The 19,751-nt window shown below is 37.6% G+C and overlaps 2 protein-coding genes across 4 annotated transcripts; one reads left to right on the forward strand and one right to left on the reverse strand.

The window, feature by feature from the left end:
* Nucleotides 1-1,387: 1,387 nt before the first annotated feature.
* On the reverse strand, nucleotides 1,388-6,604 carry LOC116613796. 2 transcript variants are annotated; one of them, XM_048729809.1, is made up of 6 exons: nucleotides 6,575-6,604; nucleotides 5,758-5,842; nucleotides 4,843-4,916; nucleotides 4,729-4,779; nucleotides 2,044-4,502; nucleotides 1,388-1,904 (listed from the first exon to the last, which is right to left on the reverse strand). In XM_048729809.1, exon 5 carries the CDS (start codon nucleotides 4,382-4,384, stop codon nucleotides 3,425-3,427), a length of 960 nt encoding a protein of 319 aa, XP_048585766.1. In that variant the 5' UTR covers nucleotides 4,385-4,502; nucleotides 4,729-4,779; nucleotides 4,843-4,916; nucleotides 5,758-5,842; nucleotides 6,575-6,604; the 3' UTR covers nucleotides 1,388-1,904; nucleotides 2,044-3,424. The 2 variants fall into 2 exon arrangements, with proteins under 2 accessions (XP_048585766.1, XP_048585767.1); XM_048729810.1 differs by having other exon boundaries at nucleotides 5,758-5,832; nucleotides 6,575-6,598.
* Nucleotides 6,605-8,397: 1,793 nt separating this feature from the next.
* On the forward strand, nucleotides 8,398-18,696 carry LOC5499361 (poly(A) polymerase type 3). 2 transcript variants are annotated; one of them, XM_001620925.3, is made up of 22 exons: nucleotides 8,398-8,577; nucleotides 8,702-8,780; nucleotides 8,918-8,997; nucleotides 9,075-9,141; nucleotides 9,924-10,005; nucleotides 10,403-10,506; nucleotides 10,597-10,650; nucleotides 10,987-11,098; nucleotides 11,400-11,489; nucleotides 11,883-12,021; nucleotides 12,301-12,382; nucleotides 13,945-14,065; nucleotides 14,200-14,284; nucleotides 14,370-14,423; nucleotides 14,993-15,106; nucleotides 15,461-15,510; nucleotides 15,801-15,851; nucleotides 16,679-16,748; nucleotides 16,915-16,972; nucleotides 17,377-17,509; nucleotides 17,968-18,261; nucleotides 18,353-18,696. In XM_001620925.3, the coding sequence occupies exons 1-21, from the start codon at nucleotides 8,567-8,569 to the stop codon at nucleotides 18,189-18,191; spliced, it is 1,860 nt and encodes a 619-aa protein (XP_001620975.3). In that variant the 5' UTR covers nucleotides 8,398-8,566; the 3' UTR covers nucleotides 18,192-18,261; nucleotides 18,353-18,696. The 2 variants fall into 2 exon arrangements, with proteins under 2 accessions (XP_001620975.3, XP_032223945.2); XM_032368054.2 differs by lacking the exons at nucleotides 8,398-8,577; nucleotides 8,702-8,780; nucleotides 10,403-10,506 and having other exon boundaries at nucleotides 8,925-8,997.
* Nucleotides 18,697-19,751: the final 1,055 nt, after the last annotated feature.

The following is a 19,751-nucleotide window of genomic DNA, read 5'->3' on the forward strand; positions in this document are numbered from 1 at the left end:
CTCAAAACTACTCCTGGACCCAGTTTAATAATATTGCAGCAGGGATTTTTTTTAGATAGTTTGTTGTTTACAGTAGTTGTCCGGTCAATATTTAGAGGAACCTTTTTCAATTAGTTAGGTCAAACCAATGAATGGCGCCAATGACTGACCTAAAAAAAAAAACAATGTAAAAAAAGCACCCAGGATAATGCAGTGTCAGCTTGCTCGATTTTTTTTGCCACCAACCTTGCCCTCGTCCCGAATGGTGAACAAAATGGCCCTGCAGATTGGTATCCGTGAAAGAGATGTGCAGGGACGAGAAGGACCATTTTATGTTTCATGGGGATTGTGAATATTTTGGGGGCGCGATAGTTTGTTTTCACTGGGATCTAGGTGGCTGTGCCGTTTTTTTTTTCCCGTCATCTTCACATTTCAACTCCACAGTCTGAGTAGCCTGAATTTTAGGCGCCTTTTCCCTGAAATTCAGACTACTGTCTGAGTCGATATGAGGGAAATTTTTGATGAGCCGATAGTATCAATCAGTTGTTTTCAAAACCTTTTCTTTCCACAAAAAATCAGGAACCGGTAGCACTGTTTAAAAATCATATCCCTTTCCTTAAACAAGGTTTATCTCGACCAAGGAAATCCCGACCTTCCCCTAAAACTGCGTTGAAAAAAAATACGAACCACCCCCAAAACATAGCAGCCCACGACGTGGCAATAAAATATGTGAACTGAAATATGTAACAAAATAGGGATAAGAATGGTGTCATCTGGAAAATTTTTTATTTTATTTTCTAGAGCATGTATTTTTCTATCTGTAACTCAAGAAGACAGTGTATAAGAATCAGTTGTTACAAAAGACGCAGCGCTAGTTGGATGTGTAGTCAGAGACTTATTTTCGCGCAGCCTCTATGCTGCCATTGCTGGCACGATGGACACAAAACTATGTTGGATTGTGTTCTCCTATTACACAGGTTGCACAGATTCTTGGATGTTTTGATTCCTGAAAGGAAATACGAAGAGTATTTACTGATAATTCACAAAAATTAAAAGAATATTTATTCAACCTGTAGAGGATAAATGATATCAAGTTGCCAAAAAAACGGAATGACATTTCAGTTTCATTTTAAAATTTGCGAAAAAGGCGAGGGAATATTTACAAACACTGTCATTTATGGGCCGGGTGTACTTCTTTTTCAATTACGACCCATCAATATCGACCCGTAATTTGCTGGGAAAGTGTTTTTCGAGCTATCTGCTGGAAAAAGGAACAGATAAATTTTTCCCAGCAACTTTTTAAATTGATATTTTTTGCATCAGAACACATAGAAACAACGGAATACGATTGCTTACATCACCAGTAAAAATGAGGAGATAGCTAACTTGAAAGAGCAAAATAAACAGCTGCAGGTGTACATCATTCTTTTTTTTTTCGCATTCTTGTCCATTCCATATCCAATGTCCAAATACTCATTTCTATCCATTCAACTTATCATTGATAGGTTCCCTAAGCCTACATTATCCATTCAACTAACCATGTCGTCTATTCCCTGATTTAAGTTGATATAGGAGTTCAAGTCTTTTACAATAGCATTTCCAAATAAATATATTATGCATGTGAATCCATGCCAACTTGAAGTGAATATTGAAGCATCCTTCAATAAATAGCAAAATTATCATTCCACTGTCAAATTCAAATCCACTGCTTCTTCTTTTCAACGACAGTATATGTAAAACAATGGCCCATACTCCATGAATTGATGTACATGCCAACCAAATGCTTCAGAAAGTTTATAAGCTGATGTCCTTATCCAGGTAGTGTTCAGACCATGTTTTTACTTTTGTAAGCAGTTAACTGTACAGCCTGAATATATCCCATGAACAATTAGTAATCCATCTGTTGCCATCCATCTTTTTTATCGCTGAGAAAGAAGAAAGGAACTTATTAATTTTAGATGACAGCTATTTCGAATTTTATCAGTAAGCTTATTCCATTAAAAGATAAATTGCTAAACATTTTCCTGGACAAAATTGAATTGAATTGAATAATTGTAGACTTACCCGAAACTTGTGGTTCTTTCCACGACAACCTTTGTCCAACTGTGTTTAGTTGTAGGGAGTTTGAGTTGAATTCAATCCGTCAAGAAATACATTTCAAAAAGCTACACCGCCACGTGCTCACACTCTTCGACTAGGATGTGCACGAACGAACTAAAATGATTGAATTCATTCCTTATTTATATTATTTTAAAGCAAAATAGTTTGCAGGTTTCCAAAATAGTCTTAAACTAAAGTTATTCGTTGATAATTGCAGATATTTGAAGGATAATTCGCCCCATGACAGGTTCTCCAATAGGGTTCTGGATTCCGGATCCTAGTGTGTGGATTCCGGATTCCATGTGGGTTTTTTCCCGTGGATTCCGGATTCCATTTTTGTGTTCCAGGTTTTTTACAAAACTTTAAATACCTCCAGTGCCTATATGTTCTAAATCTTTCTAATGCCTGTAAAGTTTTGTTTTTACCTTTTGATTCCATTTATAAACGTTTTGCGTTGTGTCGCTCGTTGTGTAGACCACATCAAGAAATTTTAAAAGAAACAGTTTTTTTATTACTGTCAAAAAACAAAACTGCATATCAAAGCATACTGTATCTTTTGTCTGTGCGTTACGTGGATAACTATGCTTCGATATAAGTCGAAAAGTCGCAAATTTAATAGATCAAGGAAACCTTATTAACTCATCGGGCAATAAATGTTGCTGAGAATATGCCTACTTCTTTGTATATCAAAACACATTATCAGGCTCTGATATTTTGTTTGACCGTGCCATTGTGGCCCGCTTTGGTGGAATATCAGGGCGAGTTTGGGAGAGCCATGGTAAGTATTTTGGCACGAGCCTATGACAATAACTAAAGTAGACATCACTATCGTAAAATGAAACGCGTTGTTTAGCGTCCTGATAAACTAACGCCTTCCACTCTCCTCGGGAACGACTCTTCTGTTGCTTCTGTGGGTCTGTGGGGGGTAGAAGAAGCCAGCCACTTTCCTTCTTCGTTCTCATCTTTCCGTGTCTTTCCGTGTCTGATGTGGAACGATTACTAGGGCAATAACCTACGCTTTAAGATCAGGCAGGGGCTCGGCCAGCCTGCAGTCTTCGCGCACCAACAGACTAAGAGACTTTGTCACGCACAAGTACTTTAATGTAATGTAATGCTGCTAGTATAGCTTTGTGTCTCTACCTGTAATTCAGTCGAAACACTAAGAGAGGTCATATGTGAATAAACTTGAATTATTATTATGTCTTCTTCGGGAGTTATGGTTGCGGTCTGGTCATCAATGGTGAGGCTTTCTACTTTTGCCAGCAGAGATCTGGGGAATTGCCGTTGCATACCTCGTCGAAGGTATATTTCAGATGGTCATTAGTCTGATCGAGCCATCTGAAAGTTACGCTGTTCTTTTGGAATCGTCCAGTTGCAGCGATGACCAAAACGTTATCAAAACCATAACGGCGAGCCAATACGGAGATGCTTTCCGTCGGTAATCGTGTCTGACGGCGACGATGTCGTCTTTGTAGTACAAGACCTGCACCCTGGTACTTCCACCGGTGTCATTTACTGTGACTGTTGATCGAGCTTCACTTACGAAGTCTAGCACGTCGTCTGAGCCCGTTTCGATTCGGTCAGGCAGCATACTCAGTGAGTATGGAAGGGTTCCTGTCAGCTTTTTTGTCTTAGCTCGGACATTTGCTTGTCGCACTCCTCTCCCATACTCCCGTGTAAATTCCCGCATGGTCTCTGCAAGTCTGCGGTCTTCTGTCTCATCACCAGTCCCCTCTTTCGTCTGCGTTTTCTTGGATGGCCTCTGCATCAGACTTGGTGGATCGCCCGAGATAATCTTCTCCGGATAAAACGAGTTCGGCCCTGTGAAGTATGTAAAATGCTTCTGGTAATTTCGGAGCATGTCATCTTCCACACAGTGCGCTCGTCTATAAACATACTCCACAATAGTTGGCATGTCATGATCGGAACGCATGGCTTTGAACAAACACTCGACAGAAAGAGTTGTCAGACTCGCAAATCTGATCTCCTCCAGGACTCGCTCTTCGCCGATCTCTGTTAAGGTGTTTGCGAGGCTGGTCAGTGAGTCAAGCGCGATTTGGAATGACTGTCGGGTGCAACGTGGAATTGTCATGCCAGGGCCATTCGTGCTCAGCTTCCCTGTCCTCTCCTTTGCCTTTTCTTCATGATCTAATAAAAACGCGACCAGATGTTCTATCTGTCTTTTGTGTTCGTCAAACCTCTCGGGGAAATTCTCTTTCTCACACTTCTTATCCAGACGGAACACATTGGCATACATCGACATATTCTGCTGGAGAGGCACCAGTCCAACAGCTGATGTAACCATTCTAACGGCCCATATGTAAATATTTTTAGCGAGATCTCCGCCTCCCTCCCTTCAACCCGGAAAAAAGGATGAATCAGAGCTTGAAGAGGGCGATCGTAGAACTCGCCTCCTTTTTTTGCTATATCCAAAAAACCCAACATTAAAAAGCATTAGGTCATTTTCAACTAAAAATGCTCCCTGCCACACTGAGCTTTATGCTTTTATACCATAAAATTAGATATCTTTCAACATAAGATTTTACAACATTGACCTGAAAAAAAGGTAATAATTGTCTTGTTGACTATATTCCCTAAAAGTACTGTCAATAAAAATATACTAGCAAATCAACATACGCTCTTGTTTACCTAGACATTGGCGAAAGAGGACAACTCCTTTCTTGTTTTCTTTTTCTTTCCCTGTCATAAAAAATTATAAGTAACCCAAATCAATTCACCATACCACATCAGAGCTCACCCTACCATTTTTTAGCATATTCCTCATGCTCTCTCTTCTTGAATTTCCTGTGTTTTTTTTCTTTCTTGTGCTTTCCCATCTGTTGCATAAGAGAAAAACAAAAGTAATATTTCACTCCACTATTACAGTTCCATAAGCAATTACTGTGAAATAATTCCAACCATAATATAAGCCCACTATTCCGTGAAATAACACTATGCCTCCCCTACACCTGAAAAAATGCCTCTGCTAAAAAAACTTTTTGATTATCAGGGGCGTACGCATGATTTTTAAGTTGCAGTTATAGCATTCAGAAGCTGGATAAGGGCGTGGCCCCTCATCCCCGTGAAAAGCTCATAGCGTCCACTTTTGTGTTGGAAATTGGCAGCAATATTACTCAAACCTCTGTCATCCTCGTCGCATGGCACTGAACGACATGTGTTTGGAAATAATCTGTGAACTACCACGCTTAAGAAAATTATATATTTTTTTTCTCGTTATATATATTAAACTACGTACATAAAAATGAATAAGCAAACATTTGATTTTTCCCTCGTTATGCAAATAAGATCACCAATTTTTTTGCAGTCCAGTGACTGATTATAATCTCAACCAAATATCAGTCCACCAAAAAGTATGTGAAAGCTATAGGCAATGGCCTCATTTTTCATGTTGCATGATAACCAACAAAAAAGCAGTAATCAGAGTACAAGCTCATTCCCAATAAAAGAATTTAACAGTCGTTCAAATCAGGAAAGTGCACGTCCCTGTTCAAATCAAATCCTTTTTTCATCTTATTTTCTTCTGTTGCCTTTTTTGTCAACATGTTTATCTTAGTTTTTCAAACATGTTTTTAAGATTATTTTGTAATTTTGCCCCCTCCCCTTCCCCCCTCTGATTCCTGCTATGGCTTTGTTTGTTATATGAGTATCAAAACATACCTCAGACGTGTCTTGACGTGTCGTGACTGTTGAAGATTATAGTAGTAGTTATTGAAATCCTAGTTTTGTCGATGTCTGTAGACAACTTTCACCCAAACATTACCGTTGCATCGGCATTTTTCAAATGAAAGACAAAGAACAAGTAAAATAAAGTCTCATTTTGTAGAAAAACTTAATTTCGCAAAGCTGTTTATATATTTTTAGGCGCACTGTGACAGCTAAATGTCAAATCATTAAACTGAGATGAAACCTTATTGATGTTAGCCTTGATTGGCCCACTTTATACCGGGCAGTGGAATGTTTTTTTCTGTGATGAAAACTTTCTACAACTCGACACAACTAGAACATGAAGCGATTTCCCGTAAGTTAGCTCTTTGGCGGGCAATTAAGATTTTTTAAGAAAAACCCGAAAAGTTTACCGTGTGACTTTCCGGGTTTCTGAGCTTATCAGCGTTTTAAGAAACGACTACCTGAAAACAAATTGAACTAGCTAATTATCTCATAAAGATCACTGATTCCACATGAAAACGCTGTGTAGCCATTTTGGGAAACAAGGTAGGTTTAATAATAACGGCAATATTTTGGGGGTCGTAGCTTTTGGGGTCACAGGTTTTAGGTCTTCGTTTTGTAGACACCCAACTTACACGTGTTTGAAGTGAAAACTCTTTTGACCGATTACTTCGTCGAGATCAGAACTTCCTGTTCTCACAGATATGGAGAGGCGATTTCTTATGATTGTTTTTTTACAATACAATAAATATTTAAATAATTGAATGTCATTATCAACAAGAATTCGAAAGAATAAATCTGCCCTTACCCTCCTTTGTTGTTGATTCTTGCCAGTGTGAGGCTACAAAGCGAGGGAGGTGTTTGATCGCATGTTCAAACCTACCCGCGTCTCATTGGCTAATAAAATAATAACCATGGAATGGCTTCTTCGTCAACCGCCAAAAGGTTGAAATGAAAATCACGTGCATATAAACAGATAAATCAAAATGAACCATAACCATCGTTCTTTTGGAAAAAGAAGCCAAATATTAAAATAATTTTTATACTAATTCTTGTATTCCGGATTCCAGCTTAACTGCTTAATTCTTAGATTCCGGATCCTAGTGTGTGGATTCCGGATTCCAGTAGCATGGATTCCGGATTCCAAGTCTCATTTTTTCATAGATTCCGGATTCCGGATTACCTGTCATGGGGCGAGATAGCTGTGTAGTGTGGATAGCTGTGTATAGCTGTGTATGGTGTGTATAGCTGTGGATAGCTGTGTATGGCTGTGTATTTTGTGGATAGTTGTGGATGGTGTGAATAGCTGTAAATGGCGTGAATAGCTGTGGATGGTGTGGATAGCTGTGTATGGTGTGGATAGCTGTGGATGGCTGTGTATGGCGTGGATAGCTGTGTATGGTGTGGATAGCTGTGAATGGCTGTGTATAGCGTGGATAGCTGTGTATGGTGTGGATGGGTGTGTATGGTGTGGATAGCTGTGTATGGTGTGGATAGCTGTGTATGGTGTGGATAGTTGTGTATGGTGTGGATAGCTGTGGATGGTGTGGATAGCTGTGTATGGCTGTGGATGGTGTGGATAGCTGTGTATGGTGTGGGTAGCTGTGTATGGTGTGGATAGCTGTGTATGGTGTAGATAGCTGTGTATGGTGTGGATAGCTGTGTATGGTGTGTATGGCTGCAATACACCAAAAACTGGAAATCGACTCTGCCAAATTTTCGTCTCTAATAAGACTTCTTCAGGGCAGACAAGTCTTATTAAAGACGAAAATTTGGCAGAGTCGATTTCCAGTTTTTGGTGTATTGTATTCATTGTTCTGGTACGAGATCGCGACAGTTTGGGCTTTTTGATTCTGTGTGTATGGCTGTGTATAGTGTGGATAGCTGTGTATGGTGTGGATAGCTGTGTATGGTGTGGATAGCTGTGGATGGTGTGGATAGCTGTGTATGGTGTGGATAGCTATGTATGGTGTGGATAGCTGTGCATGGTGTGGATAGCTGTGTATGGTGTGGATAGCTGTGTATGGTGTGGATAGCTGTCTATGGTGTGGATAGCTGTGTATGGTGTGGATAGCTGTGTATGGTGTGGATAGCTGTGTATGGTGAGGATAGCTGTGTATGGTGTGTATGGTGTGGATAGCTGTGTATGGTGTGTATAGCTGTGTATGGTGTGGATAGCTGTGGATGGTGTGGATAGCTGTGGATGGTGTGGATAGCTGTGTATGGTGTGGATAGCTGTGTATGGTGTGGATAGCTGTGTATGGTGTGGATAGCTGTGTATGGTGTGGATAGCTGTGTATGGTGTGTATGGCTGTGTATGGTGTGTATGGCTGTGTATGGTGTGGATAGCTGTGTATGGTGTGGATAGCTGTGTATGGTGTGGATGGTTGTGGATGGTGTGGATAGCTGTGTATGGTGTGGATAGCTGTGGATGGTGTGGATAGCTGTGTATGGTGAGGATAGCTGTGTATGGTGTAGATAGCTGTGTATGGTGTGTATGGCTGTGTATAGTGTGGATAGATATGGATGGTGTGGATAGCTTTGTATGTGTGGAATATCTTATATGATACACTTCAGGATGCGTACTTAAAGTACTTACCTACCTGGCGAGGTACCTTGCCGCTGGCACAAAGGTTCGTGGGCTCTGGGAATGAGATTGAAGTTGCCGCCATTTTGTTTTTTTGGGTGTGTGTAGATTTTTTCTCACATACACTTCACGGTATTTTGGCAGCAGGGCTATAATGTAGCCACTTCAACGCACAGATGCCCACTTGAGACATAGATAGCCGCTGGATGCTCTATGATGTCCAGGTAACGACCACAATTTACCGATTCTAGAAGTAAACGTTTGGTTTTCGTCGCTTAGCTCCAACGTGCTTAGTCTTTGACAGAACTTTGTAAGACTCATTTTCTCATTTCTTTGAATTACCCATAGCTCTACTGCGGGTTCTAATCCACCTCAGAAGTCGTTCGGTGTAACTTCGGCAATCAGTCATGCTGGGCCGAAACCTAGAGTAAGAATTCATTATGTTATTTCCTGCACGTGGCTTTTCATTTGCTCGTGTTTATTGAAAGACTGCCATCTTTGACTCAATACAATACTAAAATTTAAGTAAATACATTCTCTCGTGTATCTAACTTCTCACGACAGGACTTGGAGCTTACTAAACGATTGGAAGAAGCCTTGATTCCTTATGGTGTATTCGAAAGCGAGGATGAACGTCAGCAACGGTTTGATGTTTTGAAGCTTGTCAAGTTGTTATTTAGTCAAATCCATTCTGGGTTACATCTTTTTTTACCGTATCTAGGATGATTGTTCTTGCTAAGCTGAATGAGTTGGTAAAGGAATGGATTGTAGAAGTGAGCATAAAAAAAGTTAGTATATAAACATTGCAGATCTCCTACACTTTGTGTTTTTATCTTGCAAATAATTTCATTAGTACTGATGCTATTACTTAAATGGTAATATTACATTAGTTGTGTTGCATTAGTTTTTATTTATTATTGTGTATTATTTTTCAATACTGTGCTTAAAATTGTTAACAACAAAGCTTCCATTATTTTTACAATTGAGATTTTATCTTGATTGCAAGTTTATAAATTTTATGTTGTGGTTCCAAATTACACAAATTAACACTACAAGCAATAACATCCATATTTTACTTCTAAAATCTCTTACTCTCTCTTAAAGCCGCATTGTCACCAGTTTACTTCCGGAGGTCCGATGGAAACCTCAACCGTTAAAAGACAAAAGAATCTATTAGAATCCGAGATATTTAACAGGCCATCGGCTCTAAATTATCAATCGTATCCTCAAAGAAACTTTTAATAGACACAATGCTTTCAATATTTTGAAAAATTTTGGCGTTTTCCGTTAAAAATCATAGGAGATTGTTTTGTAATCGACCGGAAATAAACTGGTGAAAATTCAGCTTTAAGTCAAGTTGGCTTTCAAAACTTTGACATACTTTGACATATTTTTGCTGTGATCATGTGATTGTGACTGAGGACTGGAATTTCAAAGTACTTTTGATAAAGTACAATTACAATGCATATAAACCTGATTTCCGGCTAATGCTCTGTGGGTATGCTTATGATTAAGTGAATTTAAAATTATTTTTTTTAACTTGTAACTGTCTTTTTACCATAAATTCTAGAAAATGCCAGAAAATGTGGCCAAAACAGTGGGTGGAAAGATCTTCACATTTGGATCCTTCATATTGGGAGTGCATACCAAAGGTGTGTTCTGTTATTTTGATACAGAATTTTCGTATAAAATGATATGTTGCTCAATGTTGCTTTTTGATTCATCGGACTAGTAAAACAGGTTGAATTTGTTTGAAAATTCTACCAATTTCATTGTTATTGTAAAACAGTCTGTTTACCCTCTAAGCTAGTCCCTTAATACACAGGTGCTGACATTGTAAAACAGTCTGTCTACCCTCTAAGCTGGTCCCTTAATACATAGGTGCTGACATTGTAAAACAGTCTGTTTACCCTCTAAGCTAGTCCCTTAATACACAGGTGCTGACATTGTAAAACAGTCTGTCTACCCTCTAAGCTGGTCCCTTAATACATAGGTGCTGACATTGTAAAACAGTCTGTCTACCCTCTAAGCTGGTCCCTTAATATACAGGTGCTGATACTCTTCTTGTGGCCCCTCACCACATTGACCGTGCCGACTTCTTTTCATCATTTTATGATCTTCTCAAGAATCATCCTGATGTCAGAGAGCTAAGGGTAAACCATATTATAAAATGCAATGACTGAAATCTGTAAGCTTGGATTTATGTTTGCAAAATAAATCTGACATTTTCTTTTATTGTATAGGCCGTTGAGAATGCTTTTGTCCCTGTGATAAAGCTGATATTTTGTGACATTGAGGTATGTCATTTTATGATATCGTATGTTTTACACTTATACAATAATATTACAATAATATTCAGGGTTTAGATTAACATGTCAGTACAGTAGCTAGTTAAAATGGAATAAGTTGACCATCTTCCTTGTTTTAGAGGTTTGAAAAATGAAGGCAATCCATGTTTCCTCTAAGGCGGACTGACCTGGCTGACTTTTGAAATCCATAAATATGACCAAATTACAAAACTGCAACTGCACTGAGGTTTTCACCATCATACTTGGGGGTATAGAATTATTTCTGAATACAGGTTTTCTAAATGGCCCTAATAATATAATAATGCTCCATCCTTCTGCACACAGGTTGACCTGTTGTTTGCTCGGCTGGCTTCACCAGAGATACCAGATAACCTGGATCTGCTGGATGAAAACCTTCTAAAAAATCTTGACCCCAAATGTGTCAGGAGCTTAAATGGTATGTAGAATTATGTGAGATTTCAGGCTACTATTTTTACTAACTGTGGTTGTGGATTCTTGTTCCCTAATCTCTGTATTAATTGTGACAGTCTCAGGTGTTTCATTTAGGCCCGGCAGCCAGCAGAACCGCCAGCAACTTTTTTCAGAGTGCTGGCTACTTTTTGAAAAAAAGTTGATTAATGTTTTATTTGAACTACTACTGTAACTTCCACCCCCAATTTATCAATTTCCACTGCCTACTGTAAAACTTAAAACCCCTTAGTCTCACATGTGCTTCTGGTTTTCTTGTTTTATGATAGGTTGTAGGGTAACGGATGAAATCCTCCGACAAGTTCCTAACATTGAGAGCTTCAGACTTACCTTGAATGCTGTTAAATTATGGGCTAAAAGTGAGTAGTGTGCAGGATACAACACAAGCATTCTGAGCGTTAATGTACCATAACGCCTTAGTTATCCATGCATTTGGCACTATCTAAAAGATGTTGTTTGCAATGCTTAGAAATATGCTATTTTCAAGAACAATGTTTGATTTCTTACCCCACCCACCTGGTTATCTTGATTATACTGTTATCTCTTTGCTTCTAACTATTATCCAAATTGAAAGCAAGTTAGGGTGACAAGCTACATTATGGAATGGTTTTGGGCAAATCTAGCACAGAATCCTTTGAATCGGATTCCTAAATAGGAAGGTAGAAGGTGATATTCATACTAATACAGCATCGGACACATCCAGATTGCTGTAGTATGAGTATAACAATAACAATTTGCTTTGTTTTTAACAGAACATGGAGTGTACTCAAATGTGCTTGGATTTCTGGGTGGAGTTTCTTGGGCAATGCTGGTCGCAAGGACCTGTCAGTTATACCCAAACGCAGCGGCATCCACACTTTTACAGAAGTTTTTCCTGGTATTTTCTAGATGGTATGATCAATTTTGAATCATTTGTATTTTCTAGATGATTGATGGTTAATTTTATACAGGGTGGTAAAGGGTATTTTCATGAAATGAGATTTGGCCATTTTTCACCCTACAAGAAACATGAGATCGTCCATTTCGACGTTCGTGAAACATGATTAAACGATTTAAAAGTAAAAAGCCATGATCCATACCCCCCCTTTACCAGCCTGTTTATATCTGCTGTTGGTATGTATTTATTTGATGCTTGTTGATATTTGTACCTTCAACTGCATCTGTCAACAGGGAGTGGCCAAACCCTGTGTTATTGAAAAATATTCCTACACCAAGTGAAAACAAACTTGGATTTAAGAACTGGGACCCAAGGGTAATTATATTGGAGCAAATTATGTATGTATGTAATAGCAATTCCACATGAGAAACAAAAAAAATGGAAATTTCAAAACTCACATTTCTTTATAGATTTTTTCACATTTGTTCTCTCTTATGTCTAGTGTTTATGAAATCAACTTTTTTTTACCTGATGCACATTCAGGGGGGGGGGGGCACCAAACAACTAGTCCGCCAAAGGTTTATTGACTTGGGAACAAGGCCTCACAACCACTATGTGGAATTCTTTTTATAACACTCAACATTAAAATCATAAACCATGATTCTATTCATGATTTACACCCATACATGTAACTTTTTTTTTTAAAGTATAACAAAAAAATAGTTACACATAAAAAATAATTTTAATTTGGGGGTCTGAGTTTTGTTACAGACGTTTCATGTGATTACTCACAAAACAAGGTTTTATTTGTACTACTGTACAGCAGTATTTAGATCCTTTTTGAGTGGTACTTCATATTCTCTGTAGTAGCAAGTAGTATTATTTGCTGCATTTATGCATTATTACTTCCATAAAAGAAAATGTAATAAAATGTTAAGTGATTTGGCCACTTCTTATTAGACTGGTTGGGAGATGCAAACGGAAAAACAAGTGATTAATTTCTTCAAGAGATAACTATGCAAAAAAAATATGTAATAAGAAATTTTTTTTGATGTTTAGGCTGAAAATTTACAATAAAATCAGAAAAAAGCCTGATATAGTTTGTTTGTTAAATAACAGAGGAATGATACTTAATCATTTTTTAACTAAAATTTACTAAAACATGTGCAATTAGTTTGGTTTTATCAACTGCATGGAAATTGCCTTATTGAGCTCCCTGTGGATTTTTAAACAATTATATTTAGCTAGATCTATAGATAAAAACATGAAATTTACCAGTAGTTAAAAGAGAAAGTTGCCAAAAGATATGTAGAATGCAATAATATTATTAAAAAAGTTAATTACAGATTTACATTTTCACACGTGTAACGTCTGTAACAAAACATGTAACGTCTGTAACAGAACGTTTTCCTTTATAGTTCAAGAATTATGGGTGCATTCTTGAAAGTCAACCTTACATAGAAAACATCTAACATCTAACATAAGATTTATTAGAAAGATAACACACACATGATTTTAGATTCACAGAGTTTTCAATTTAAAAAAGAGTTTTTGAAAAAAGCAGTTTTTCTGATGTAACGTCTGTAACGCTAACAAAACTACAATTTAAAAATCAGAAAACATATCTTTACTTAATTTTTTAACATGGGCATCTAAGGTTGATAAAGCCTTAACTAAAAAACACAAGTATAATTTTAACACTTAAATGCAATGAAGATATGACATGATGAAAATTGAAAAATGTGTTCCAAATGTAACATCTGTAACGAAGAACTGCTCGTATAGCAATACCTTGGTTAGAATTGAACAGTATATTTCATGATTTTATTTTATATTAATTTGATAATCATTATAATACTATACACTATTTTGATCTATGAAAAAGAATTTTATTGAAAATGTGTACATGACCTAATGTATGCTTATCCTGTCAACAGACCAATCCTGGAGATCGTTATCATCTAATGCCTATCATCACACCAGCATATCCACAACAAAACTCTACATTCAACGTCTCCATGTCTACCCGCAAGATTATGTGTGATGAATTCTTCATTGGTGAGGCTTTCTTTAAATTTGAATGAAGCATAATGTGTTTAGTTATATTTTATGCCATATCACCTTTTTTTAAATCATTATTATTACCACTAAATTTCTAAATAATAATTTTGCTATAATTTAACTTATGATAGGTTTGAAGAATACTGAAGATGTGATTAGTGGAAAGGCTAACTGGGACATTCTTTTCACTCCTCCTAATTTCTTTCATAAGTACAAGTAAGTAATGGTGATTGGGTATGCCTTTTCTAGCAATCCCTTGTCTGTTAAAACACTTATCCTGATATTTTATTATGTTTTACAGACATTATATAGTTCTCAGTGCTTCTTCAAATACAGAAGAAGAACATTTAGAATGGTAAGAATTAAAAAATCTCAGACATTGTAATATGGTAGAGGTAAAAATTGACAAATTTCAATCTGAAATTGAGACTGCCTCCCTGAAATATAGCTCTATCCACCACTCCCCCCCCACCCCTGCAACTGAAACATGATAATGATAAGCTTGCAGCATCTATGTGTAAATGAGCTCAGTATATGGTATTTATTTAGGCAAATGATACTAATGGTACATACAGTAAGTGCAGACTCCCTTAAAAAGGGAGTAATGAAAACTAAAGAGTACTATTTTACCTTCTACAAACTTTTAACATTAAAAAGTGTGTATTTTTGTGGCTCTTCGGAATTGTTTACATTGTAAATAAAGCTCTTTTAATCTGTAGAGATAAACAGATTAACTAAAAAAACATTTTCCCTGTATAAGTGCCTACCCCCCGACACCTCGCCTCGGAGCTACAGTAAACCTTTTTTCGCACATTTGGATGCATCAAGCACAAAACCCTAAAATTTCTGCCCCAAAATATCCAAACAGATATTTTCAAGGTGCAACAGACTGTTGAAGTCTGGCTATCGTTTTTTTTTTTTTAGGATCGGTTTAGTGGAATCCAAGGTGCGTCTTCTGATTTCATACTTGGAGAACAATGAATACATCAAACTGGCACATGTCAATCCCAAGTCATATGGCCCACTGGATTCAGAAGGGTGAGTCGACTGTTTTCCCAGACCAATCTGTGTACAATATCAGTCTATCATTTTGGCATCTTTTAATTGCATCTTCTGCTGCCAAATACTTTGGAAAAAGTACTGCATACAGTAACAGGCATAACAATATTCCATTGTAAATATCTTGCTATAAAGTTGTTCAGATTGTTTTAGTCATAGTACAGTATATTACAAAAGTGCTTTAATGATTGACGATACTGTATGTGGGCAACCTTGAATTTGGGGGTTACTTTTTTATTTATTGCCCTAATGAAAGAGGTGATCATGGCTTTAATTAGATTATGAGTATTAATTGAGTTGATAAAACATTAATTAATGCTGTTATTTTTTTAGGGAAAAGCATGTAACAAGATGGTTCATTGGTCTCATGTTTGAAAAGCTAGGTGGGCATCTTACATTTCATGCACTATAACTTCAATTTTTGTGTAGATAATGTTACACAATTTTAAGAAAATCCTTTTAGAAAGAACCTAAGGCTGGTTCTCACCAAGGCTGGAGAGGAAAGCCAACACAAGTAGTTGAGTGCTAGAAACAATAAGCAGTTGCATTTCCTTGTTGTGCTTCCTTTTGTAATTTGCATGTAGAATTTCTTGTGTTCTTGCACTTGTGTCTGGTGAAAAAAAAAAACTTACGTGACTTGCTTATTATGGTGATTGCTGTCATTTCCCTACAGAAAATGTCAATATCAATTTGACGTATGAGATTCAGATGTTTAAAAACAAGGGTGAGTGTAACCATTTACTTAGTATAAATGTCAGCCTACACCAAGTCAAATGCTTTCAAAATATGCATTCTGCTTTGCAGAAATAAAGATGCGTTACTTTTTGCCTTGTAGTATCATTTCGCAATTATTTACAGCGTATATCTTATTGCGTTGATCACAATTGTGATCGAAAAAGGAGTGAGTTTGACGAAAAGTTGGGTGATTCGTGCACAAATGTTGTTTAAAAGCTTATAAAAAATATTAATAAAAATCACCGCTCCAATTGCTGCAGGATTCCTTATGGATACTTTGCTCAGGTTACACTCAGCTATTTTCTGGGGAAGATTCGGGCTCCACGGTCAGTTATATGTGTATTTTAGGTGGGGGCGTCCTATTTTGTGTTATTTTGTATGGGAATGTCTAATGTTTATCACCCACTTGTACAACTCTTGACTTCACAAGTGATATGCAAATAAGATAATCAAATGTCGCCGGTTTCATGCGAAAATTTGCCAAAATTGCTCATTGTTCAAAAAGTTTCCGTTGAAATCAAGTATCGAAAATTGGGGGAACTATTGTTGGGATATTATGCTACACTATACTAACTAGTCAATTTGTCAAAACAAGCAAAAGAGAATTCCGTGTCACGTTCTCAAAAATAGACTTTCTCAAAGCCCTTTAAAGACGTTTTGTTTCATTTAATCATACTCAACTCACTGGCAAATTGTTGGCAAACTGGCTAGCTTTATTTGCCAGAATTGCAGGTAAGAACCCTAAAGAGAAGTAGACTTTAAGCAAGTCTACTGCTTAAAGGGTGCTCACATGGTTGTTATTGATTACCTTTGCAGTTCATGCACAGGCTGTGAAAATTATGATGTTTAAAGAAGGAATGGTCACAGAGGCTAAGCATGTTAGAAGGTACTGTAAATAAGACTGCTATAAAAGTATGCAATTACCATGGCAATTGGTCTGCTCTTTATCAGTACTCTATTTGATGTTGTTTACAAGAATTGATAATTTATTATTTCTCAAAAAATGGGCTGGAAGAGCAATAAATATTTATTTTCTAAATTTATTTATTTAGAAAACAGTTGAACCAGTTTCTCCCACCTGGAGTTTTCAGGTTAAAGAAGAAAAGTTTGGTAAGTGCAGTACAACTTCTGTATTCCATACTTTTTTCCCTTGATGAGGATATAGTTTATTTTTATGGTGTCTAAGGCACATTATTTTTTTTGTATTATGGGGGTATATACGGTACCAAATAAAGAAGCACATTTACAACAATCACAACCCAGTTTGTGATTCTTTATAAACAGGGCGCCAAATCCAAACAAAGTATGCACTAGTAGTTTATTGCATCTTGTACTTTGTAAGGGCCAAAAACCCTATTTCAACAACAAGAAATGATATTTTGAAATAAGGCTCTATAAAAAGCCCCTCCATTATAACCTCTGGAGCTTATTAATCTGTAACGCTAGTTACTGTATGTGCAGTAACTGTATAAGCAATAGAACGACAATGCAGTTTAAAATCTTTTTTACAACAGCAACAGCCAGAAGACAAAGCAAACACATCCAAGATAGATCTGAGTTTGGATGACAGCTCCAATCTTGAGATCTGCACAGATAGTATTCCTGACAGCAAGCAAGATACTGAAAAGCCTACTACTGCTGAGTCCGGTATGTTTTATAGTTAAAATACAGCCATAATAGTAATACCCTAGATTACAACACTGCATATGGTGCTGAAGAAAATTGAAGCAATCAAACTCCAAGACCAAAAACATGAATGTCTATGGTGTTGTCTATTGGTACCTCCATAAAATAGTCACCCACTGACAAAAATCAAACAATCGAACAGCCGCTTAATAGAGGTTCTATAGAAACAATGATTTACTGACACATATCTCAGGACTTGAAAATTGCTGCTTAATACAGGTATCACTTTATATTTATAATTGCCTTAATGTAGCCCGTGTGCAGTTGTTTAGTAAGTGATCTCAGCTTAGAAACCAAACGTGATCATTGACCCCAACTTATTTGTGGGCAATCACATGGCTCTGAGGATTCGATTCTGTCTATTTACTGTACATTGAAAAACTTCTGTATAGTAAGCTCATATAATTCTGTTGACACAGGTGTCAATGGAAATAAGACAACAACCCAAACTGACGGTACCACACCCAACCCAGTCGCCACACAGGGCGAGGTAACGTCCTCTACCCCCACTGATTGTACCGTGCCCGCTGACATCTCTTTTGAGAAAATATCAGAGAACAGTGATTCGAATAATAACTGCCAATCTCCACCTCTCAAATATTCATTATATGGCAACGAATATATGCGCGCTGTGATTGGCTAATTGGTTCACAATGCCTCCGTCGATACGCCAAAGCCTCAGTTTGATATTTCCCGGCATGACTCCACTCTCGGTTAGTAAGTATTTGGCAATTATCCATCTCCTAGCTTAGCAATATTTTCTTTTTACCTCCATCGCCTGTGTGTATGTGTGTGATTTTTCAGGAAGACGAGAAGGAACTGCTTGAAGCACCCGGGACCGCCCTCACCAATTCCAGCTCCCAATTACGAAGAACGCCATCAAGTTAAAGCTGAAATGAGAATATCATTAAGCCAAGCGGATTTCTAAAGAGAAAAACAACTACCCTGTTTACATCTGCAAAATGTTTAACGCAGGGGCATGCCAAAATGTTCAACGCTTTCACTTTAACCAGAGAGTCTCACAGACTGTTTTGACATATTGTGTAGGCTGACTTGCCATGTGACAAAGTGTGGTTCGGGTGGGATTTGGAGGGTGACATTATACTGTTTTATATATAAAAAAGTGTAAAATAAAAGTCATGATTTTGTTCCTGTTATATGTACTCTTTGCAAAGCCATGGATATTGTGGTCGCTGAGAAAACCATCGTCTCGGTTAATGATAAAATTGTTATCCTCCATGATGTAGGGTGTCAATGTCCAGAATTATTGCTTTCCTCCAAAGGATTTCTTGGCCTGTTTTATTTGGTGGTTCTAACTGCTATATAAAAAATAGCAATCAAAATCATCAGCAATATTTCTATGTAGCTGCGATTCTGAACGGCATTTTGGTGGCCGGTTGCTTTCCATACAGTAGCTCCCATCAAAGTTAAAGTAGAATATTCAGTAGTTTCATGTAGTTTAGACTATTTTTAGTGGTAGACTACGACAGCTATTTCCAACATAACTTGGTGGATAATTTTGTAAGTCTGCTGCTTGGGCGATGGCTAAGATTGGCTATGGGTGATGTGCGAAAAGACTCGAGTTAATGGTATGAGTTAGCTGGAGCTGCTGTATAAAATAACATATCAAGACATTTACATATTTGGTCTTTGCTAGTAATTTACTTTGTAAATTACTATGTCTACCAGGATTTTCATGTATCATGTCATTAAATTTAGGGGAATTGTTTTATGGAAATAAAGTTTTTAAAACCCTTATAAGTGTAATCTTTTTATGGGTGCTGAGGTGAAGAAATCCCATAGGAGGGGCTGGTAAGGTATTGTGCCAGCAATACTTTTGCCAAGGCCCGGGCGGGGCGTCTGAAGTGAAGAGTTGGAATTTCAAAGTCTAGAATTGGGGGGACTTGGTTTTTTCATAGACAGCAGATCAAGGATCGCGTAGATTAATAATTAGCAATCATTAATCTACGTCGGGCGGGGTTCGCGTAGATAAATAATTAGCAATCATTATTATACGACGGGAATGGGGCCTTTCATAGAAACGAGAGGGACCCGTGCCGAGCCCCCCAGGCCGCTTTCCATGGCCGGGCGGGGTCCGGGTAAAAAAAAAATGGCAATTGCCAATCTACGTCGGGCGGGGTCCGGGTAGAAAGGGTCGGGCAGGGGCTTTCATAGAAATGGGTATAAGCCGCGCCCCGCCGCC

Source organism: Nematostella vectensis, chromosome 7 (genome assembly GCF_932526225.1).
Source record: "Nematostella vectensis chromosome 7, jaNemVect1.1, whole genome shotgun sequence".
In the NCBI taxonomy this organism is placed as follows: domain Eukaryota; kingdom Metazoa; phylum Cnidaria; class Anthozoa; order Actiniaria; family Edwardsiidae; genus Nematostella; species Nematostella vectensis.

Bases quoted from the DNA above. Each gene is read 5' to 3' on its own strand.
- LOC116613796 (XM_048729809.1), bottom strand. From the start codon at position 4,384: ATGGTTACATCAGCTGTTGGACTGGTGCCTCTCCAGCAGAATATGTCG.
- LOC5499361 (XM_001620925.3), top strand. The intron at 11,099-11,399 runs GTATGTAGAATT...GTTTTATGATAG, and splicing joins ATGTGTCAGGAGCTTAAATG to GTTGTAGGGTAACGGATGAA. The intron at 14,066-14,199 runs GTGAGGCTTTCT...AACTTATGATAG, and splicing joins GTGTGATGAATTCTTCATTG to GTTTGAAGAATACTGAAGAT.